Source organism: Gymnogyps californianus, chromosome 16, assembly GCF_018139145.2.
Source record: "Gymnogyps californianus isolate 813 chromosome 16, ASM1813914v2, whole genome shotgun sequence".
Classification (NCBI taxonomy): Eukaryota; Metazoa; Chordata; class Aves; order Accipitriformes; family Cathartidae; genus Gymnogyps; species Gymnogyps californianus.
Genome location: NC_059486.1, coordinates 16,642,554 through 16,666,566, shown reverse-complemented (window position 1 = coordinate 16,666,566; position 24,013 = coordinate 16,642,554). Strand labels below are relative to the sequence as shown.

General features: G+C 46.1%; 1 protein-coding gene across 1 annotated transcript in view; it reads left to right on the top strand.

Annotated features, from left to right (window-relative positions):
* Positions 1-21,280, top strand: part of TTC28 (tetratricopeptide repeat domain 28) — a 132,824-nt gene extending 111,544 nt beyond the window's left edge. The window contains exons 13-22 of the mRNA XM_050906812.1: positions 580-724; positions 5,179-5,358; positions 6,483-7,203; positions 8,924-9,048; positions 10,132-10,363; positions 10,797-10,873; positions 13,006-13,029; positions 13,853-13,982; positions 15,103-15,210; positions 15,730-21,280. Coding sequence (XP_050762769.1) covers positions 580-724; positions 5,179-5,358; positions 6,483-7,203; positions 8,924-9,048; positions 10,132-10,363; positions 10,797-10,873; positions 13,006-13,029; positions 13,853-13,982; positions 15,103-15,210; positions 15,730-17,354 — 3,367 coding nt within the window. The 3' untranslated portion in view covers positions 17,355-21,280. The remainder of the gene's footprint in view (positions 1-579; positions 725-5,178; positions 5,359-6,482; positions 7,204-8,923; positions 9,049-10,131; positions 10,364-10,796; positions 10,874-13,005; positions 13,030-13,852; positions 13,983-15,102; positions 15,211-15,729) is intronic.
* The last annotated feature ends 2,733 nt before the right edge of the window (positions 21,281-24,013 follow it).

The window sequence follows — 24,013 nt, the reverse complement described above, 5'->3', positions numbered from 1 at the left end:
TCAGAGTGACGGTGTTTGGTGGCTGGTGATGCCAGGAGAGCACGTGCAGAGCTCTGTCTGGGGATGTCAGAAATGGGCTCCAGGTCAGCTCTTGCATCTGACTTCATGGAGCCGTTCAGAGGAGCGGCAGCAAGTGCAGGCATAATCTTTATGTCTTGTTGTTTGCCTGTTGTCGTATTTCCTTTTGGTACCATGCTAGATTAATTGGTGCAAAACACAAGTACAAATCTTCCTGTGATTGTAGTCAATCGTTAATGGGTCTCATGTTTGTCTGCACACAACCACTATACATATGTATGCAGTAAAAACTGTGAACAGCACTTCGGGCACTTGAGTTTGTAGAGAGGCTCCATAGCAATGTAATATGCTGTCTGCAGCTGGTTCACCCTGCCATTAATGTCATTGTTCATTGTGGTGTGAAGCTGAACGGGAGAATAAAACCCTGCCATGAAGCATCTTACAGAACAGAGTCCTCTGGGTGGACAGGGACTGGCTCATTGTCAGTGTTATGAAGTCAGGGCAACCTGTAGCGGACTTCAGATTTCTGCAACTAACCTCTCGCTTGCCTTTTGCCCACAGGAGCTGTCAGAGCATGACCAGTCTGTTCAGCAGTACCATGTCTCCTGTTAAGGACGGAACATCATCTCTTCCAAGGAGGCAGACTTCCTTCACCAAACCCCCACTCCGTGCACTCTACGACTTATTGATAGGACCTATGGAAGGAGTAAGCCTTTGGCATGGACAAGTGTAGAGATTCACTTACCAAAATCCCCTGTCAATGTGGGAAAGCAAGAATAGGCAGCTTGGGGATTGTATCTGAAGCGTGGTGGTTTTCACTTGGTCTTCCCAGATGGTGAGACTGGGTGTGTTGGGAGGTGGAAACAAGGGATGTTGCTGTTAATACGACTTCCAGTCAGTTGCCAAAGTATAACACTTTTGATGAACCTAAGCAGGGAGAGTATCCTTAATTCACTAATACTAATTGGCAAACTCAGCAGTTCTGTCTAGGGACAGATACGTCAGGGGATAGAAAAAGCAGTACTGGGAGCCCGGCAGCACCACTGGCCCACCCTGCGCCTCCCGCTGCTGCGCAGCGCCATGCTGGCAGCCAGCTGCAGCCAGACAAGCCGGGCCTTGCTCTCTCTCTGTCCCAGGGGTTGGTGCTTTTGCAAGGAGACGGACGTGCTCCTGGCAGGTGCCAGCAGCAGCGGGTGGGAGCTGCTGCAGCACTTGGCAGCCTGCTTGGTTCACTGCCGGTGTCCCAGTGCTCGGCGCATTCAGGGCCCTGCTCTGCACGTGGCGGGTGCTGCACTGGGGCGCACCTGCCAGCGCAGGGGTGGAGGGCGCAGGCCCCGGCATCATCCCGTGCTGGTGGATCACGGGGTGAACACGGAAGCAAAGGGAAGCTGCGCGGCGCGGTGTTCTGCAGCAGCCCTGGCCGGCCCATGTGGGAGGCCAGGAGCGGCAGCGCAGCCCCTGGTTGTAGTCTCACGGAGCAATGGCAGGATAAATTACAAAGTCCTGTCTCTGTTGTGCGGTATCTCTAGCTAGAAGAGGTAAAGTCACTCAGTCAAGAATTAGTCTTTTCTCAGTTTGTATCCAGCTGAATGAACAGATCAAAATGTCACGATTCTGTCATGAGGGAGGGAAAACGAGCTCTACCTTGGGTTACTTTAAAGGCTGTTTGGACGCTTTAATCTTGTCTGCAGAAGTCACCTCCGTTGCGGAGGCGTAACGTTTGTGAGCCTGAGCCTTTGTTAGCTCTGTCAGCCTGCCATCCCGCGGTCACGCCGTGAATCTTGGAGAGCGGGGCCTTCTGCTCTAGCGGCGGCGCGTGCATCCTCTTTGCAGGGTGAGGGTCAGCTCTGCTTATGGGTTTTCTCTGTCATCTTCTACAACGTTCTTGAGAAACTTCACCTGGGAGTTTAACGCCTGCCTACACCTAGTGTAAATAGGTAAGACAGGCTGGGAGGAAATCCTCATGGGGAACCCCAGGAGCCTGCTTCTCCTTCCTGCTGAGGGTGCACTGTGGTTGGGCACTGCTTGGCAGGTTTGAGTGTCTTAGGCCCAAAGTTGGCTCCAGTAAGGCACTGTAGGGCTTGGCAGGGCTTTCAGAGAGCGCAGAATTAGCAGATACAGGGTCCTTACTAGCCACTTTTCTAAGAAGACAGAGTTCAGGTCTTGTGTGTGGTTTGGCAATCCCATTGTAATGGAAACTTCCAATTATAGCGACACTAGCTGCAAGTGAGGGACCCATCCAAGCCAGCAGCTGTCGGCCGGCATAACCCTGCACAGCCATGCTCCCCGCGAGTGATGGACCAGAGACTTTTCCACCTTCATGACAAATTGCCAGTGTAGCCTGTAGCATTGCTGTGAAGTAGAGCACACATTCCTGTGCTTGACAGTTCATGCTTTTTTCCTTTTTCTCACTGAAGAGATTCTTTTTAGTTAGAACTCACCCTAAAATTAATTCTTGGAGACGTATGAAGTGCATTCTGTAATGCACATACAGCCATCATGAGGAAAAAAAAAACCCCTAAACTCTAGGGGGTTTATATACAAATTAAAAATTCTGCTAGGCACACGTCACTATGGCTCAGATGCTCTGATTGTGTTGCTGACAGCTAAAGCTCCTGGAGCAGTAAGTAAAATGGAATGTGTATTAAACAAACAAACAAACAAACCAAAAATATTTCTAGAAAGCAACGACTGCCCTGGTAAGAAACTGCTGCTTGTCAACTCGGGCTCTGCAGAAAGAGGCACGGCTGAATGGAGGCTGGTAAATTTAGCTGCAGAGCATGCATGCTGGTTCACCCCAGGCAGCGAGTGCCGGGGAGGCCTCCCTCGGGGCTGCTGGGGTTGTAAACAGCATGTCAGGATGGAGCGGAGGGGGTTCGCAGGAAGGCTGCCGAGTCTGCTGTGTGTCAGCGACTGCCCTGCATCTCCGTCTGCAGTCTGTAGGCAGGGTGAGCTCCAGAGCTGTAAGGAGGACAGGAGAAACAGCAAGAGGTCAGCAACTATTTTTAACTCCTTTTAAATGAAAATTTTCTTATCCTTCAGCAGTTTTGTTCCCACTTCAAATGGCAAGAAGCCTTTAAAAGCACCTCGCTGTCTCTCTTCAGCTTTCTACTGTTTGACATTCTCCCTCATAGCTGACCTGTTTTTTGGTATTTCTGACTCGCTCCAGACTCACTTCGGAGCAGACCGCTGGACTGATTTTTCTATTTCTTTAGTAATGTTCATTCATCTTTGCTGCTGCCTGAGAACTAAAGCTTGAGACTGACCACAAATTCCTGTTATTCTTTGATTGCTAGTGAGATGGGGTCAGTGTATCTCAAATTAATTGTCAGCTGTCAGTGCATCACAGTGCAATCTGGAAGTCTGCTCCAGACAGACCCTGAGCAATGCGGAGAGGAAGAATTGTGTGTTAGGACCAGGGTGCATTTGCCTGAGCTCTCTATATAAAACTTCACACAAGTAGTAATATTCGCCCTCAAAATGCACAATATCCCTTTCTTTTCTGTTGCACTATCAGATTGTCTGACATGTCTGCAGTTCAGGATTTTCTGACATTACTTCTGCACCCCTCTTGTTTCAAAAGTCTGTGTTTCCATTAGACATTTCATAGTAGTGTTCACTGTTGGCAGTGAAAGAAAGAAGATTCTTCTCTCCCCTGTTAAATGGGGACTCAAGTGAAATAAGCATGCTCTAAAGCAGGGATGTTAAAGGGAGTAATGTTTGATAAATAACAAAAGAGGTAGAACTTGGATGTACTTTGTTCCAAGAAGAATGTATCTAGCTAGCACCTCAGAGGTTTTGGTGGTTATTACTTATGAAATGTAAGCCATGTGTTTGAAAAATATACTTCCTTTACTGCTGTTCTGTTGAAGCCCCAGAATTTGCATCAGGAAGAGGTAATGTTTGGAGGCATTGGAAGCTGGTTCCGAAATCTACGTGGAATGGAGTCAGGCAGTTTTGTCTTAATTTGCTGAGCAGCCTGAGTAGCTGTTTTCCTTCTGACAAAACAGATGTTTGCTACATCTGATGGCAATTAAAATGGCTTAAAATGAAAATTCTCAAAAGAATTGAGAATCTAGAGACAAGGATCTAGTCCTGCATACTAGATCCTTGTCTCCATCCTGCAGTGAACACTGCAAAGTTAGCTTGCCTTTGGGAACATCTAGAAGCAGTCTAGACAGAAATAGAACAACACTAGTTGAACTCGTTATCTCTAAAACTATGTCAAGTTGAGGACTTGGTCTCATCCAAGCTTGTGCTAAAAGTTTCATCTTCAAATGGATGGTTTATTTGCTAGGCCAAGCTACGGCTGCTACTCTAGCTTAAAGGTGTAGAATTGCTTAGAAATTTACTGCCGTTTTGCATGAGAGTCCTTTAGACTTTTTTTGTGTGCGCTGCAAGTGTTTAAGCTGGAGCAAATTTCAGTGGTTTGAAGTTACTCTTTCCTGGGGTGATAACGAATTATTTTTACGATACACTAGATAAATAAGAGTGAAATTCCCACAGTTACATGGGATCAGGAGCAGTTGCCACTTCTTGTGCCCAGCTGTGTGTTCCCTGTTTATTAATCTCTCTGCCTCACTTCTCCATCCATAAGATACTTTCTGTTTAGACCTATTTGTGACTCCGGGTTGATTACAGTGTCAAGTGTCTTGAAGCGCAGGTCATAGACACAGTCTATCTGTAGATTGTTTGCTCTTATATAGGAAATAACTATTTTGAAATTCAATATCAGAAAGAATATTCTCTTTCAAAGGATAAGGTGATAATAATATTGACAAGACATAGGTGGTTGGGGTTAACAAAGATGTTACGCTGGAGGGGAAGGAGTTGCTGTATTGTGGTGAGGCTGGGCCCCGGCACGCTTGCTGAGCCTGGGTGTGACAACCGAGATCTGTACAGCGTGTCAGTGTGCACGAGTCTCATTCATTTCAGTGGGACTGCTTGTGCACAGGTGAGCAACAGTCCAGCTGTACAGATGTGTCCTGTGCCAATGTGCATTCACCTCTCACCGCATCTGTGTTCACATGGAGCGTAATTCTGATGTTGATATTTCCAGACCTGACGTGGGGTCAGACTAGAGCCTGATGCTTGGAAAGTGCAGGCTGAGGCACTGATGGAGTGAAAGGGCCGAACTGATTCTCTCTCTTCTCTTTTCAGGGTTTGATGCATTCCAGTGGGCCTGTTGGCCGCCACCGCCAGCTGATACTGGTTCTGGAGGGAGAACTGTACCTCATTCCATTTGCTCTCCTGAAGGGCAGTTCCTCCAATGAGTACCTCTACGAGCGCTTCAGCCTCATTGCAGTGCCATCCATCCAGTCGCTGAATCCCAGCTCCAAGGTCTGACATTGCCTTATAAAACCTCTCTCATAGAACTTCTCCTGTGGGGTGCAGGTTCCTGTACATGCTAGAAAAGCGGCAGCTCTGTCCTGCTACGCCAGACACAAGAATAGAAACCACAAATGTACCACCCTCCCGAGGCACTCCCAGTTCTGATGAGCATATTGAGCACCACAGCTTTGAAGTAGATTATGATGTAGTTCGTGCAGCACAAAATCACAGGCCCAGGCATGCCAGGAAGAACAAGGGGAATGGATCGTTTGGATATCCTCGTCTAAAGGATAGCATGTCTGGGGGTGTGGAACTACATGGCAGACTGCAGAAATGTAGGTGTTTGTGATCTATACTGAGCTTCCTTGGCAAGCTGACCGTCCTATCACATTTCTGGTATGTTTACCTACATTTTAGCTTTCTGTGTGGAGAAGGCCACTAATGGCTCATGACACTGAAGCTATAAGGCAAAGCAAATACCACAGGCAAATCCTGCAGAAGTATCTTCATGCTGATGTTTGGCATCAGCATTTCAAAGGCCCGGGTCTCCAGGGAGAATGCCCTAAGCCACATCTGCTCTTGCTGAGCAGTGTTCTGCTGTGTGTCTTGGCTTGCACTGGGTTAAACAGTCACTGGAACAGCAAAAGGGTCTGAACCTTGTCAGCATTACTGCTGTGGGAACTAGGCTTTTCTGTTCAGTATCAGGCCCCAGTAATCAGTTGCATGGAGCACCATGCCGCTGGCAGTGGTGATACTGATTCTTGAAATACAGGTGCGAGAAACCAGTTAGTGAGTGATTACAAGTAGTCTTCCTGTAAGGTGGGAAGCTGGGATCTTCTTTATGCTTTTGTAGCTCTGCTACAGCCCTCAAAGGGACCTGGGCTAAGTCTGTTGCTTTCTGTTCTTATCTATCTGTTCACCCAAGATGTGGGGATAGAAATCTTGACTGGACTCAAGTGGAGATGTTCCTTGGAATAGTTAAATGGAAGAAACTAAAGAAACGCAAAGTTTTCTTGCAATTATGACAGCCAGACTTCTGTTCAGAGCCAGAGACAGGATATTTTATTACCAGCACCATAACAAACAGATCTTTGAATGCCATTTTCTCTTTCTCTTTCTCATTCTCTCTGTAGTCCCATGCGAGGAAGAATACTCCTGCTTACTCCAGTTCTACCTCAATGGCAGCTGTCATAGGAAATCCCAAGCTCCCTTCAGCAGTTATGGACAGGTGGCTATGGGGACCTATGCCCTCTGCAGAAGAGGAAGCATATATGGTATCTGAGTTACTTGGCTGCCAGCCCTTGGTTGGCAGTGCAGCAACAAAAGAGAGGGTCATGAGCGCCCTCACTCAGGCAGAATGTGTCCATTTTGCAACCCATGTCTCCTGGAAACTGGCTGCTTTGGTCCTGACACCCAACACTGACAGCAATCCAGCCAGCAGCAAGAGTTCTTTTGGGAACCCCTACACAATCCCAGAATCCCTTCGGATGCAGGATGATGCCAGTGATGTGGAGAGCATCTCAGACTGCCCTCCTCTTCAGGAGTTTCTCCTTACAGCAGCTGATGTCCTGGATCTGCGGCTTCCTGTCAAATTAGTGGTTCTTGGCTCTTACCAAGAATCCAACAGCAAAGTCACTGCTGATGGAGTCATTGGCTTGACAAGAGCATTCCTGGCTGCTGGGGCTCAGTGTGTCCTAGTGTCACTCTGGCCTGTTCCTGTGGCTGCTTCCAAAATGTTTGTGCATGCCTTCTATTCCTCCCTCTTAAATGGGATGAAAGCCAGTGCAGCCCTTGGAGAAGCGATGAAAACTGTACAGAGCAGCAAGCAGTTCTCCCATCCGTCCAACTGGGCAGGTAGGAAGAATCTGCTTTTTGACAAACAAGACAGGGTTTCTACAAAGCGCTCTTATGCCAAATTGTTTGAGTTAAGCAGGGAGCAGTGCTAGCAGGTAGCTGGGAGTAGCATGTGCCCTGTGCTCTCTCCCAGAATTCAGCACCCATGTTTCAGACCCTGATTCAAATGAGTGTGGCTGAATGTCAGTGTCGTGGAAAACATCAGTATTTCACTGTGTATAGCAAGTGGATTATGAATTTGATATAATTTAAAGCAATTGTGAGGTGAAGTGTGTTTCATCACAACAGTTTCATGACTGGAAAGAAATAATGTGCAATACAATAACTCGTTCCCTATGTTTGAAATCTGTAGGGTCACGTTTCCTGTGTACGTGGGATGGAGTTAGCTGGAGCAAATTTACAGAACCTTCTCATTGAGAATTTAGTGAAACTCAAACAAGGAGGCAAGAGTAGTACTTCTGGAAGTTGCAGCAGCAACCAGTAGCTATGATTTCTGTGACATTAACCTTGTAGATCTTACTCCACTGGAAGTTTCTCAGCAGTGTAAGCTCTGTGGTGGAGTGCTGGTGCTTGCTCCCTCTCAATTAGATGAGTGAGTTGAGATTCAGAAAGACAAAGTCTTGGAGTTCAACAGTGTTATTACAGGGATATGTACAAATAACCTGCATTTTTTTTCCCTGGCACAAGTCCTGTTTTTTGAAAGCTGCCGGCATTCCCCAAATGGATTTTTTTTGCACAGGCAGTAGTACCATGTTTTTTAAATAGGGAAGCTGTTGTGAGTATGGCTCTGATGTAAACTTGTATGTAGCTGGAGGAGTGGGAAACTCACTAGAGCTTGTTAAAATGAGCACTTAGAGTTAGTCACAGAGTGATTTCAGGAATGTTGAGTCCAGCGTTAGGATGTGATTCAGACAACACCAGATGGGAGCTGAGTTTAGGTTACAGTCCACAGTTCACTTCGTATTTTATTTTCCTTCCAAGGTTTTTCTATCTCAAAAGGGAAGAACATTTTTAAAAAAAAAAAAAAAGTGACTGCTTCCTAGGCAAAACAGAATGAGCATGGACCTGGGTGCTTGGCATCACCACCAAGTAGAGGCTTCCAGCTACTCAGGCTGTCTTAGTACTGCCCCTTCCGTGGTATGTAAGCAAGGTCATTACACACAATCCCTGACTTTCACCTTCGACTCTTGATGGTGAGTCTCTGATAGAGCACCAGAGCGAGGACAGGCAGCCGCGTACGTCACTGCAGTGGATGAGAAGGGGCAGGCAGAGCTCCATGTGCTGACATTTGGAGAATCTAGCATTTAGATGGTGCATAAGCCCAGACAGGTTTCTGACCGAGACAGGGAAAGCTCTCAGTTTTCTGAGTTCTGTTTCTGCAAACACTGTTTAGCATCTATTGATTTCCACTGCTGTAAAGGAGACATGGAGCATGCTAGGACAAGTTTAGCTGCAATACAGTGTTTTTCCGCTTGCTTGAACAGGAAAATACTATTGATTTAATAGAAGAGGACAGTAAGAAGCATCTAGAAGCTTTCTGGAAGTTCAGTCGATGGGACTGGGCAGGGAGTGGGCAGCTGCTCTGGGAAAAGAATATCACTCTGCAGAGCTCAGTAAACCACTATGCTATTAGTCTGAGAGGGCAGAGGATATCTGCTTCCATTTTGAACATTTTCTGTAACAAAAGGGGATTGAGTGTCTCTTATTCTGAATCCTGCAGGCTTCATGCTTATTGGGAGTGATATGAAGCTGAACAGCCCTTCTTCACTAGTAGGACAGGCCCTGACTGAGATTCTGCAGCACCCTGAAAGGGCACGAGACGCTCTGCGTGTCCTGCTACATCTGGTAAGAGAAAGCAACCGCTACCACACCCAGCAGGCACAAGGAGGGGCATTGCAGCCCATGTAGTTGTGAGATAATGTTACCTGTGGGTATGCATCTGTAAATGATGAATGGGAAGAGAAACACCCTGATGTGTAGCCACTCCCACTTGAATATATACCTTCAACCCTTTTCCCTTACCATAAGGTAGTCTCTTGTGAAAACTCTGGGTCAGTGTGAAAAGAGTGGGACACCTGATGAAGTGTCCAGAGCAAAAAGAGGCAAAGTAAGCAAAGTCTTGCATTGTATTGTGACAAAATCCTCCCCAGACCCATCTGGTTTGCATTAGCTGTTGAATTGGGTCTCTGCTTTAAAAATGAGATAATCATTGGGGTTAATTGTTTCTACAAGAAAATAGCTATAAACATTGCAGTCATGGAGATGCAGAGCACAGTGACTGCTGTCTCTTTGCATACTTGGAAGATAAGAGGCACTTTTGTCCCCATATGTGCCAGTAGCCTGTTGTGGGGAGCAGCAGGACTGAAGCCAAACTGCCAGATGGCTAGCATAATCTCTCATGACTTCTAATACTTTTCTTTCCAGTGTGTCTTCTGTGGTCCCACAGGAATGTGGAGTGTCCATAGGATGATGGAAACCTGTGAATATTGCTAGTCATTCCAGTTGCTGGGTTTTGTGGACACACATCTCTCTTTACTGTTTACCATATAGCTGCAGACTCTTGCCTGGTAATAAGCAGTGTACGCAAGAGACTGGAACCTGAAAGTGAGTCATCTTTTGGGGAGAAATGCAGCTGCCAGGCTTATAGGAAACTGTCACAATCAAACTGGTACTTAGTTTCCTGTGACATTGCTTTCCCCAGCATCGCAGAGAATACTGACACTCATCACAGCGATTTTACAGCTGTGAGTGCTGAGTTACTGGAGCCTCTGTTTTCAAGGGCGCTAACATTCTTCTGTGTAAGACGGACCAGGTTCAGCATTGGGTTTGCTGTCTCTCAGCCTGCTGTTCCTGCCTCTTCACTGTGTAAAAAGAGGCGGTTAGTAACAATCCCTTATAAAATAAGCTAATGCTGTATTTTCCCCAAAGGTGGAGAAATCATTGCAGCGAATCCAGAATGGGCAGCACAACTCCATGTATACCTCCCAACAAAGCGTGGAGAATAAAGTTGGTGGCATTCCAGGCTGGCAGGCACTACTCACTGCGGTAGGATTTCGGTTGGACCCTCCAGCCAGTGGCCTCCCGGCAGCAGTGTTCTTCCCAACCTCTGACCCTGGTGACCGGCTACAGCAGTGCAGCACCACCATACAGTCCCTCCTAGGTAAGAAGCAGGCCTGCTATGGGCTGTGTCCAAGCAGGCATCAGCCTTTCCCTGCCTTTCTTTGATGCAACCCTGTAAAACGGTCATGTTTCACATCAATGAAATAAAAGTATTTAACAGGGTAGAAGTTCTAGAAGTAAATGTTTACTGAAAATTTTGACACAGATGGAAATCATTTACTACTGGGTCCAGTATCTGAGAAGCATGATGTGACTATTCCTTTCTCCCAGCTCTCAGTCAGAAAATGTATAATCAGATGCAAAGTGAGAAAACCTTTTGCTTTCTGGAAATTGCTGCTGCTTCCAGAACTGTTCAGTGATGTGGGGGAGAGGTTTTAGGAATTAGCCGAGTTTGTGTTCTGTTCAGGTTGTTGCATTTCTAGCAGTCAAGAAACACGTGCTAAACAGTCCCTGTTTCTGCTGATGTTTTTCAGGTTTGCCTAACCCTGCACTTCAGGCACTTTGTAAACTTATCACAGCTTCAGAAACAGGAGAACAGCTTATCAACAGGGTGAGTTGGGAGGTTTTCCTCCAGTACCAGTTTCCTAATGGTTCTTCCCAGGTCAGTAAATATAGAAATGCACAGAATGGTTTATGCCCTGGTTTATCAACCCAGAGCTTGCTAGAAGACTTCAGGGTTGAAATTCTAAACTTGCCTGTTTCTGTGAATGAAAATGTGTGTCCGGAAGACAAAAATGCGGGTATGTTACTGGGCTGCATGGCCTTGGGTCTCCCCATTCAGTGACAGAAGTGAAAACATGATACCTGCTGCAGTGAGGGGGAAGCAAAATATGGGAAATGAATGGCAGAACCACTAACTGCTATTTGGCCATCCTGTCTAGGGCCCACGTTGGCTGGTCTTTGTCCACTGTAATTGCCAAAGTCCCAAGGTATAGTTGACTTTGGACAACGCAAGTTCTGTCAGAAAACTTACTGAGCCTGTGCTTCTCCTGGTGTGCATGCTCATAGCTCTGCTGGAAGGATTCACGGTCTTTAAGAGAAAGGCAGTGCCACCTGTGGCTATGGGACCCCTTCCTGCTCCCCCCAGTCTCCTTCACATTCCTCCCTCTCCCCAGTCTTTCTAGCATGCCTAGCCTAACCTAACTTTCCTCTGCGCCACCAGCCTGACTGGCTTTCCATTACATGTTTCTTACTGTCCTGATTGCTCCTCTAATGAGGTTTATCTTGATCATTTGCCTGCTTTAGTAAATGAACACGCTGCACATAGTGAATGGGTGTATAGCTCACTTTCTTTTCCCCTTTCCCCATGCGAAAGTGTTCTAGGGAAGTACTGTGGTGGGTAGCTGGGATTATCTCTGTATAGCTTCAGAGGGCTCCCCTTCATTCTGTCATGTTGAGTGTCTCTGCACAAAATGCAAAGAACGAACCCCAGCTTTGCTGTTACCCACTAAGAAGCCTGCTTTGTCAATCCATTAGACTGAGTCTGCTTCAAGGAAAGGGTTTCTTGTTATGATCTACAGTAGCACATGAGATATTTCTAATGGCTTGTCCTTTATGGCATTTTGCTTTCTTGCCTTGGCTCTTTTGTGGGTGCCTGAGACTTCTGTGGTTGAATAGCAGGATTATTTTTTCCTCATTGCCACCAGAGGGAGGCCCAGAGTCAAAGGGATGTGATGAGTAGAAGACAACATTCCGATAGATGGGAATGTGTTACAGTGTCCATGAGATTACTTCACGATTGTCTTCTTACCCCAGATAATTAAATCACCCAAGGAAAAACAGTCAGATGGCTGTACACAACTAACAAAAGATGCACTCACCATTTCCTCAGCTGCCCCATGCAATAAATATTGGCAGAGGTATTGCATTGTTTTTGCAAATGTTTTTCTATAGCCCAAACCCCAGGCAGAATTTCCTTTTGCACAAGAGTCTATCCGGTTACAAGTTAGGGTTTTTCAACTTAGCTCTCCCTTCCTCTGCGGTTACTTGCTTTTTTCCCCTCCTTCCTCTCAGCAGTTCAGTGGGTGAGCAGCTAAGGCTCTGCCTGTCCCAAAGGAGAGAAGACTTTGTTCAAAACTGAAGTGTAATGACTGACAGTTCAGTCAGTGGGTGTTGCTTACTGTCTTTCCCGTATGGGTGATAGGCATCATAAGGGAGCAGGTGCTCTTGGCATTAGTGAAGCAGCAAGGCAGGGAGCCTGATCTTTTGCTCTGGATAGAAATGCTTATTTTTAGTGCAAAACAGAAGGCAGGAACCACAAAAGAGAGAACTTCAGTACTACTGCATGTGGAAGGAAAAGCTAGGGATTGCTGACTGCATTAAGTGCCAATAATGTATCCCAGAGAAAACAAGAGAAGGGCTTGTTTTATGTTCAGCCTTCTGCCAGAATGTGGGTTGGCCTGAGTATCTGCCTGCTAACTGTCTGAGTTGATTGTAATGAGCTGGGCACTCCCAGATTCCAGCTGCCTGTTCCCACGCTGTTGGACTCCTGATTCACAGCTCAAGCCATTTCCATTGCTCCCTTCTTTCTCTGGATAGAGCATCTTGCAGTCGGGATGCTGGTTTGCATGTGGATGTGTCACTGCAGGGTTCCCGATCACAGGCATTTTGTAGCACAGAATAACCTGTGTTCTTTCTTTCTTTTCTCCTCTCTTTTCCTTTCTTGTTATCTGCTGCCCGAAGGCTGTTAAAAATATGGTGGGAATGGTGAGTATTACATGCACTGGGGAACGACACTGCTGTGCAGGATAAAATGCCTTGGTCACTGCAGACCCATTTCCCTGTGCTGCATAGTGTCTTCAACCCACTTTCAGGCCTGGAATTTGCTCCATAGTGCTACTGTGGAAGAGACTGTGTAAGCTTTTGTGGGCTGTAAGAGATGGGTGGTCCTGAGGTTAGCTGGTCCCTGATTAATGACTTTCCATCCTTCCTGCCCTGGCTGTGTTTTTTAATTACGTGGGATCCTGGCACCTTAATTTGTGTCAGATCTTCATAAACACATTTTTTCTCTGCTTTGCTACTCCTGTCCCTTGGGCATAGTTGAGAAACTTCTTTCCTGGAGGCCATGGAGGTATTAGGAAAGTCTTCCGTGGTTTCATATGACTTGTTCTGCCCAGTTAAATGCTGAGAATGTGTTTCTTGGGATTTGCATAAGGAGTATGGCTCAGTCATGGAATGGGCTTTAGTATATTGCTGTGAGCAGCCCCAAAGTATCTCTTTCCTTTTCTTGCATTTCACAGATTTTCCTGCTGTGCTTCCTTCTTGCTCAGTTTCCACTGGCCACACCCCCCAGCCCTCACCCCTGTTCTGTCCCTGCCTTTGCTGCTGTTCAAGTTCGTCCATTGTTGCTGTCCCTGGACTGTCCCTCTGCCCAGACCTTTTCATCTCTCTGTTCTGTTCAGGAGCAGCAGCTGAATATATGGGTGCATAGGGAAAGGGGTGTTTGCAGTGCATTTCCTTAGCTGCGACTGTCGGAAAAGCGGTGATGTGATTTGTAAGGAATGGCTAATGTTTATGTTGTTACCTTCAGCTGCATCAAGTCCTGGTTCAACTTCAGGCAGGCGAGAAGGAGCAAGATTTCTCCTCTGCACCAATCCAGGTTTCCATCAGTGTCCAACTCTGGAGGCTACCTGGCTGTCATGAGTTTCTGGCAGCTCTAGGTAGGAAAAAACTTGTTTCCATTGTCTTTCTAAAACTATTGCTCGTGTCTCATGTGGTGGCCTGAAGTAGTGATGAGACTCACAGCTCTAGATTTGTTTGTCTGGGTGCTGTTTGGTCTTTGCATCTCTGGATGCGATCCCTGACTGCTCAGTACGTCTCTGCCAGTTCGCACGCCCAGAGCTCTCTTGCTCACTGGTTGGCCAGTGGTAAGGTGCATTTTTCTCTCATGCACCAAAACATCTCCTGAGTCAGCAGAACATGGATTTCAGGGTTTACAGCAGCTTGGTACTATCAAGTTGGTTTAGCCCCAGTTTTTATTTCAGGATCCTGTTCCCCTCTTGTTCACAATACATACTTTTGAGTTTACTTCTGGCTGCCTCTGCTTCTGAAGTGAACCAGTCATTCCTTTGGCAGGGAAACCTGTGTACTGGGCAAGGGTAGGACATACCAGGGTGATAGTATGTACCAGGGTCTACATCCTGCAGAAAAGGCAGATGAGAACTAAATATCAAACTAGATTTTATTCTGGCTTGGACCTTGCTTAGAGTTAGTAAAAAGGCATTGCAGGGAAGAGGCAACGCTGCAAAAAGAAACATCCAAGAAGACTGCTTGAGAAGCTCGTAAAAGCCAGGCATCGTTTCTCACACACAGTCATGACTCCTGCAGCCCAGCCCTCGTTTGCTAAATTCCAAGGTCTGTCCTCTTCTTCAGACCCATTCCTGTGAGAAAACTTTGGATTAATGATGAATGGTAGGGGCCTGTGGGACACTGTCCCCTGAGATGTGTTTAGTATATTATTCCCCGACAATTCCAAATAATTTGCGACTAAAAAAGTACTGACTAGTGCATTTTGTCTGTCAGTTTGGACAGGAGTGATTTGTTCATGTGTATGTGTTCACAGTCCAGCACCATAAAGCTCCCAACACCTGCTGGAGAAGGCGTCCTAAACAGTAATAAAAACAAACCAACAAACTACGTTGTAGGTGAAGAGTCATCATTCCAGGACACTGCAGGATCTCGTATCAATTTGTTCTATTTGTGTTATAAATGAGATCACACTTGTTTAAGACATTGGATCTTTCTATGAGGTGTGATTTTCTGCTCCATATTCCTCTACAGGTTTTGACCTTTGTGAAGTTGGCCAAGAGGAGGTGATTCTGAAAACTGGGAAACAAGCTAATAGGAGGACCATGCACTTTGCTCTGCAATCCTTGCTGGCACTTTTTGGTAAAGCTACTTACAGTAGTTTTTGCTCCTGTATCATCTGATGATTTGATCAGAATGGCTTCTATTGAAATCTCACACTCTTAGCTTTTGCAGAGATCACACATACATCATCACACACGTGTCATGCAGACCATACACCCTACAACGGGTGCAGCAGATGTTATTTTTATGTGGGAAGCAAACGCTAAGACTCGGCTGAGGCCAAAGCTGGGAATAGAGTCCAGCAACTGGAGGATGTATAACTCTTGTTTTTGAGATATAAAATGATAATGAATTGACGAGTTTCATCCAGGATACCTGAACTGAGGTCCCTGCCTGTGCATTTCCTGGACTGTGCACAGGGTTTTTTTCTGACCTAAGTAGTAGTTGGGTTTTTTGAAGTAGCATAGAGTCTGAATGCATGTTTTGTAGCATTTCCTCTTAATTCTCATAGAACATTACCTGGTTTTGTTTGGTTTTACTGTGTATCTAGGGGCATGTTTGTACTTTTTTTTTTTTTTCTTTTTCTTTCTTTTTTAGATTCTACAGAGCTGCCTAAGCGCCTTAGCCTGGACAGTTCCTCATCACTAGAGTCACTGGCTTCTGCTCAGTCTATTTCCAACCCTGTACCCCAGTATCAAAACCCTCCATTCTCTCCTACTTGTCCAGACAGCATTGCATCAGATGCCATTTCTGTGTATAGCCTGAGCTCCATTGCTTCTTCCATGAGTTTTGTTTCCAAGCCAGAGAGCATGCCAGACGGTGTGGGACACAGGGGACGCCAGGACTATGAGAGGCCCAAGAACATCTATCCACACAGGTCTGCAGTACAGAGCCAGTTGTCACCACAAACCAGCACTGTACCCAGCAAAGATGAGGAAGAGTACGAAGGTTTTTCCATAATCAGCAACGAGCCTTTGGCCAGTTACCAAGAAAACATAAAACCACGATTTTCCCCTGATCACAAACAGCCCAAAACTGGTCAGACTGGAGGCATTAAAGAGTCTGTCAACTCCAAAGGGAGCATAAGTACCCCAAATTCTCCTGTTAAAATGACTCTTATTCCCAGTCCAAATTCACCTTTCCAAAAAGTTGGGAAACTTGCAAGTTCTGATACTGGGGAATCTGACCAGTCTAGCACTGAGACTGACAGCACTGTCAAATCCCAGGAGGACAGTAATCCAAAGCTTGATCCGCAAGAGTTGGCCCAAAAAATTCTGGAGGAAACTCAGAGTCACCTCATTGCTGTTGAACGCCTTCAGAGAAGCAGCAGCCAAATAAGCAAGAGCAACAATTCAGATGATGGGGCTTCCACCCCAGCGGGTGTGTCTGCATTCAGATCTTCAGAGACCAGTGCATTCAGTCGGCCAGTCAGCTCTAGTCAGAAGAATCAGTCTTCACCTCTTGCAATTAAACCAAAGCCTCCAACAAGGAGTTCATCCCTTCAGAAAGTGAGTTCTGGCTATAATAGCCCTACGACATCGGAGATGTCGAACAAAGAAGGCACAGGCCAATACAGTGGGCAGCCATCTCCAAGTTGTGATTCACATGGGTCCTTAACTGAGCAGCCTCACTTCAAACTCAAGTACCCCAGCTCTCCCTACAGTGCTCATATTTCTAAATCACCCAGAAATATCTCTCCAAGCTCAGGGCATCAGTCTCCTGGTGGCAGCACTCCATCTCCTGCTCTTTCTTATTCCTCAGCTGGTTCTGCTCGCTCAAGTCCAGCTGATGCCCCAGACATAGACAAATTAAAAATGGCTGCCATTGATGAAAAAGTGCAAGCAATTCACAACTTAAAGATGTTCTGGCAAAGCACTCCCCATCACTCCACTGGCCCAATAAAGATTCTCCGAGGAGCTCCTGGAACAATGACTTCTAAGAAAGATGTCCTCAGCTTGCTCAATTTATCTCCACGGCACAGCAAAGAAGAAAGTGCAGATAAGCTGGAACTAAAGGACCTGTCTATTGAGCAACACCTTGCTTCTCCACAAAAGAACCCTCCAAATGGACACAGGCGCCCTGAAACTACAAATGCAGTGACATCAACTCATTCTCCACCTTCCAGTAGCACTCCAGGAACCGCACGCCCCTTGAGGCTGCCATCTGGGAACGGTTATAAATTTTTGTCACCGGGAAGATTTTTTCCTTCCTCCAAATGTTGAAATGTCTTGAGTACCAGCCGATGACTTACAGTCTTGTTGAAGTATTTGCTTCTGCCCACTTGCCTTTATCAATACAGAACCATTAGCTAAGAATCCGTGGTCATACCCACAGTTGGCAATGCACAGGAATGTGACAGATTGGCCCTGTCTGTCACTGCGTAGGAACATGGGCCTTACACAGATGGGTTTTAGTTTCCCTTATCAGGACCTTGGCCAGACTCACTTGATAACAGGTTCTATGTAGTGTTCAGTATTTGCAGCAACAGGTCCAATGAATCTAGTTGTCTGTTTATAAAATACTAGCTTTTAAGCCACCTACTTGTATTTCTTAACCTAACAGGAGGTTTTACAGCTGGCTTTTTATACAGAAATTACACATATCAGGGATTGGAGAGGGAAGTGAGAGGAGGCAGAACTTTCATGTATACCGCAAAGTATGCACAAGTTTCTGCCCGGAGAAGTACAAGCCATTTATTTGATTGCTTTCGAAGGCTGACAGAGAGGACAAGATAACATACCTCTACATATCTCTGCCAAGTTAGCCAAACACAAGAAATTGCTGGCAATAAAACTCCATAGCAGCATGATACTGGCAGTTCTCTTGCATCATTTAGAGGCTGGTGAAACAAAGACAAGAGAACAGAGGTGCCCTGTTATAAAACCTGCATCTCGGGTAACTCTCTTTCTGGAGGGAAACCTTTCAGGTGATAATTTGCTGGTTGGTCTGCTCAGCAAGAATGTTCGGGGCATAACAAGCAAGGTGAGCTTCAGCGTCAGGTAGTGAGCGTGTGTCAGAGAGACAAGTTCTGGTTTTATTGAATGCTCTGATCTTTCTGGCACACAGCGTTATGAAGGTGGAATTTTCATCTTGGCAAGTAGCTGGGCAGCACAGATGTCTTCTGTCTGCTAAGTGTGCACAGAAAAGGGTTACAGACAGTGAAGCTCAGAACATTATTTTACAGTTCCACAATAGGCAGGAATGTGACATCAGTGTATGTGATTTAGGAGTCACCTGACCAAATAAATCCTGCACTGATCCTGCTAAATCATTCCACGTAGCTCATCACGGGCAGGTCTGCAAACCTTTCCCCTGCAGTGGAAGCAAGTTTCTTTTGGAGCAAGTATACCGGTCTAAGCAGACGTCAGTGCAGTCAGAGCACGTACATGAGGCAGCAAGCAGAGTGGCTGTGCGCAGAACCTGTGCGTCCTCTGATCCGTGGAGAAAAGAGAACCAAGAGCACCCCAGGGGTGATGTGTAAAGTAAGCTTTCCTAGGCTAGATGGCGTTCAGGTGTTATGGATCAAGTTGGAGATTATTTCTTTTGAGCGGCTATTGAATGCAGTGATGTAATCGGAATCAAAATGGTAATTTACATGCACTGAAGACTGTGGGCATGTGGTAGCATTAACTCAGCCACACTGCACACTTAGATCCAAGCAAAGTATTTCACAGGCCATGTGCTATGAAGTCGGAGCACTGGATCACCAAGGCTTTTGGTTTCTATTCTGCACTCCCAAAATTCGCTGAGTGACTGAAGGCTAATCACTTCACCTCTCCGTGCCTCGTCTTCCCTTTCTATCTAAATGGGGATAGTAATACTTACCTACCTACCTCACAGAGGTGTTGTGAGGCTTAATTAATTAGGCCCTGAGTTTTAGCTGGATCTTAAGTCAGCTTCCAGTCTTGCAACTGACTACCTGAATGGTGAGTGCAGTCAGCTCTGTAAAAGTATTAGGGGCACATTGCTGATGCAGATCATTGTTGCACTTATCGTGTCTGGATGCTCTTCTTGAAAATATGGATCTGATCATTTGTGATTTTCTTAGAGATGTTGGAGGAAAAGCATGATAGCAGGACAGAGGATTCAATTCTGATACCGGAATATAAAATTACTTAGGCTCAGCTTACTCATGGTGCATATATCAAATGCTTGCTTTGAGTATATTCTAGAATCCACTGGTTTTGGGAGAATGTTTTCCTTTTTGCCATCACAAGAAATTAACACAAGCACTAAAGACAAAGAATATACGGCTGTGTTGTTACAGTCAGCTAACAAGGGACGGATGATCACAAAAGTATCGGTGCAGAAAGACAAAAAGAGTAGTTATTCATCTACTCACATTATGCAATGTAGCAAAACAGTTGAGTAAATCTGTTCAACTCATATGACGCAAGTTATTTGTCTGTACATTACATCTTTCTGTGATGGTTTGGTGCTAGATATCATCTTCTCGTCATTTGGCAGGAAAAATTAGAACAGTGGGCCAAAAATGAGTCAGTACAGCGTCTACCCATCATGTAGATGGTGATATTGCTGATTGTGCAACTTGCTGGGGTCACAAGACTGTTGAGAGACTCCATGTGACCTACTCTGTTTCTAACCAGCATAACTGTTCTAAAACGACGTCCCAGGAACATCCAGGATGGAAGTGGGCAGCTTTTTGTTTATAGCAACAGCAAATACTCCCTGTCGTGCTGCATAACATGCCAGAAATAAGCCTCTTTACTTGTACTTTACTTCCATAATTAAAGGATCTTTTAATCTGTAGAAATTATATATTGCCATTTTGGTACAACCCATTTTCATGCTGCCAGTAGGTTTCATGCTGGCTTAAAGTTTTCAGAAAGAGCTAAATCGGGGCGGGTGGGCTGGTTCTTCTGTTGTTTTTTTAAAGGAGGGGGAGCATTAGAAACAGGGAAGGGTTCAGATGTAGAGGAAGTTCAGTATCTGGGAAATCGGTGTTGTATAAATATGGAAGGTGAGTGTCACTAGAAAAAGTCCTTTGGGAAATGTGTTTCCGTTGACTTGACACAGGGCACTTCCATTGGCTTAATGAGAGCCATGAAGATGCATGCTTACTCATGGCTGGGAGACACTTCACACACCTTGTGCCTCACTCCTCCACCCCCTGAATGAGAAACAACCCCTTCGTGAGGAAAAAAGAGTTTTATCAGGTTTGCCCAATATGTGGAGAAATTCAGGAAATGAAAATAACATGTTCTCCGTTTGATATTAGAATTCCTTCTGTGGAGTTTAAATGCATTTGTCGTTGTTGTATTTGTGCATGGTACAAGTGACAACACTGCTTAATACAGTGAGCAATAAGAATTAGGTATTATCCACTTTCAGATTAAACCTGCCACATGCAACCATTCCCCAAGGCCATAGAATGTATTTTAGTTTGGTTTTGCCCAGTACGTTTTACTGTGTGAGATTACAGATTTTCTATTGACTGTCTTTAGCTCCAACTAAATGGGAACAGTAAACAATCTCTCTGATCAAAATCCAGTTTAATTTTATTTTGTTGGTTACCCTGTACTCTGGCCTGGTACTGATTTTCCTTCTTTTTAATCATACCTTACTTAAACAAGGAAAAAGCATTGAAGGGTGCTACACCCACGGATATCACTCTAGGCCATATTTCCTTTCATTAGGTCAAACTCCTTCGGTGAACATCTCTTTCAAGTTGCAGAATAGATCCAGGTGCACAGAAATATCTGTGAATCTGTTAAGAAACACTGGTAGTTTCAGGCTAGATGGTAATAATGGGTTTGAGCAGTTTCGGGTTCATTGCATTGCCATGCTGTCCAGAAAGGCTGCAAATGTGTGTGGAAAACTTGGCCCCTCGGTTGCAGAACTCCTTCAAAAGAGCGTTGAAGATGATAACTCAGAGAGGACTGTCAGCAAAGACTCTTCCAAGCAGCAGCCCTTTAGCACTTGCTCTCCTTGTATGCAGTGTTAGCCATGTTTGGCCTATATGGACTTTCTTTGTAAATTAAAACTCTGTTTCCAGACAGCATTAAACTTTTTATATTATGAAATTTACCATGTAAAAAGATTTTCATATTTTTATTGAAATTGCTAAGGCATTTGGCCTTCTTTCTTTGTGATTTCAGTGTCTATTAAAGCATGAGTTCTCTCAGTACTTCAGTCTCTTGGTCTAGGATGATGTTGGGAAAGAATTTGTTAGCACACTGCTCTCTGTCCTGACACCCAGCTGGTTGCTGGTCTGTTCCCCTAGCCTGCTCCCGAGAAGCAAAGAAGTCGTCGTGTGTAAATCTGCATTCTGTGGCGAAGAATGACTAACGTACGGCAGCTGTCCTCAGCTTCCCCTGTGGAAGTGAGGGGTCGTTGAGAACTTGCTCCTCTTTTTGTGGCAGAATGTAGCGTTCCTGTGACAAATGATGATTGGAATTGCTTTTTCTTTTCCTAGCAGGTGGTGGGAGCGTCAATATTTGTTCGCTGTCTGTCTTGTAGTCGGCAGCAAAAGGACACGTAGGGTTGGAAGGAGCTTCAAGGATCGCCCAGTCCCATCCCTCCACTGTGGAAGAACCAAGTGCTGAAGGTACGATATATTTTCCCCATACCGCTGCCAGTTGGAACTTGCTGACTTAAATCTTCCTTCTGCTCCCACGTGAAAGGTGCCTTTGTTCTTAGGGGAAGTGTTGGTGACCAGATGAAACTAAACAGAATTTGACTTTTTTTATGGTCTCGGAAGTTTCCATTGACACCAGTCTCCCAGTGGTGTAAATGCAGCCTCTGGCCATGTTGACAGAACACGCAAACCTTATCCTCAGTCATGGCACAGCAGGCTCTTACTGGCCTACAGCCTCTAGCCTCCAGGTCTTGGATCTGCTGAGAATGGGGTGATCTGAACCACATAAATCACTGCAATCTCCCTGGCGTTAACTCTTTTGTAAGGGACCTTTCCTGGCATGTGTCTAAAGTAGCTGGTTCTCTGTTTGAAAGCATGGATGGTGCAGCCCCCCAGCAAAGGTTTTATAGGCGGCTGCCTCAGCTTAGTCATGCCCTTACGATTACCTACAACCTGGTGGCACATCCAGTGTAAATTAGTAGGCAGCTGGTGTGGATGCCTTAGCTTCTCCTGTCATTGTTACTAAGATACTGCCACTGCATCGCAGAGATGCGAGAGAGTCCTGTTCCTTTCAGAGACATGCTTCTAGAATAGCAAGTGTGGGAAGAAGTCAGTTCAGCACTGCAAAAGCCAGAGGGGAGTTGTCTTAAAGCCTGACCTTGAACATTTTTGTGTTGAATACTTAATATGCAAATATATATCAGGTACAGGCTGGAGCATTTTGTGAGTGTCGCTAGCGCATTCATACTGTGCGCCGACGTACGCCGCTGGTAGCGTACACCTGCATACGCCCTTTCCTGCAGCCCTGCTGATCTCGGCTCCCAGCTGGAGGCAGCCTTCGCTTCTCACTGAGAGTGGTCGTGGACTTCCTTGCAAACACTCCAGCTCTAGTTCTGTCGTATTACTTTCCCCGGATGGCCTCGCTTTCTGGTTATTTTTTTATGTACTCTCCAAAGAGGAGAACTTACTTTTTTTACCCCTGTCAGAAAGAGTACCAGCCTTCTTCTGTTACATGATGACATCATTTGCATGTGGTGTTATTGGTAAATGACTGTGGCTGGTATTTCAGCGGACTCCAAGAAAGCTGTTCCACAGGGAACTGCAGCAATTGCCACTTGTACAAACCAGAAGCGTACAGGGGATTGCGTCCTCCTTAGCAAGTCTCTCCCACGTCCTCCTCTGAGAAGCTCTTGGAGAGGGACGTTTGTTTTCCAGTGGCTGGCAGCAATCTCTGAGAAGTATCCATCACAAACATCTTTCCTGCTCCTGGATAGTACTCAGACTTCCAGTGCTTTGTGGCTGAGAGGGAGCTGGTGGGGGAGCACACGCACTGCTACTCCCGCGTGTGGCCAGAACATGCAGGTATACCTGAAAGATACTCCGAGGTGCAAGGGGGAAAAGGCCAGCTCTTAGGATTAGGCATGTGGGCACCCACTTTGCATGGGAGCTGGCAGATCAGATGGGGGAACTCCAGTTCCTTGGAAATGTCAGGAATACTGACGTCACCTCAGCTGTTCTTGAATCACACGGCAATACAGCGTGTGTGCTGAAGTGCATAGCTTTGATCTTTTAGCATAAAAGAGAGCGTGTTTAAATATTAAAAAACATATTCCCATTTTCAGTTCGTTATACGGAAATGCTTGCTGCTGTTACAAATCCCTCTACTGTCACAGAAGGAGGAATAGGGGCCTGGGAACTCGAAGGAAGGGAGTAGTTTTGTTTCAGAGAACCAGTGACGTCTCCTGCATTGGCAGCACAGTGCTGCAGCTTCTGCCTTCTCACCCCGCCGGCTGGGTGCAGCTAATTGTCCTGCTGCGATCGGTGGGAAGGTGTCAGAGCAAGAGCAAAGCCTGCGCTACAGCACAGTGCTGGAGACCAGAAGAGGGTCAAAGGAACTTCAGAAGCGGGCGTGTTCCCAAGGTCCCTCAACAGTCACGCACAGACCTAGAGCAGTCTCCTAACGACTACACGGGACACGAAGTTGGGGATAGCACGGACCTGCCCAGGGGCCCAGCTCGTGGTGTGACGGACCATGGCCCAGTGTGCCTCCAGCAGGTCCCCTTGCAGAGTTCCTGAAAGGATGCTCTCGTGTTTTCATGCCACCATCCCACCCCACGTGCACACAAACCTGTGTTCGGGCAGCAGGATGTCTCAGCAGGCTCAGCCTCTGACAAAAGCCAGGAGCCACTGATGTGCAACTACACTGGCAGTATTAGTTCCCTGCGCAGGGCAAGCCTAGGCTGGAGGACTCCCGTGAAGAACAGCTTGCTGGGGAAGCATCCC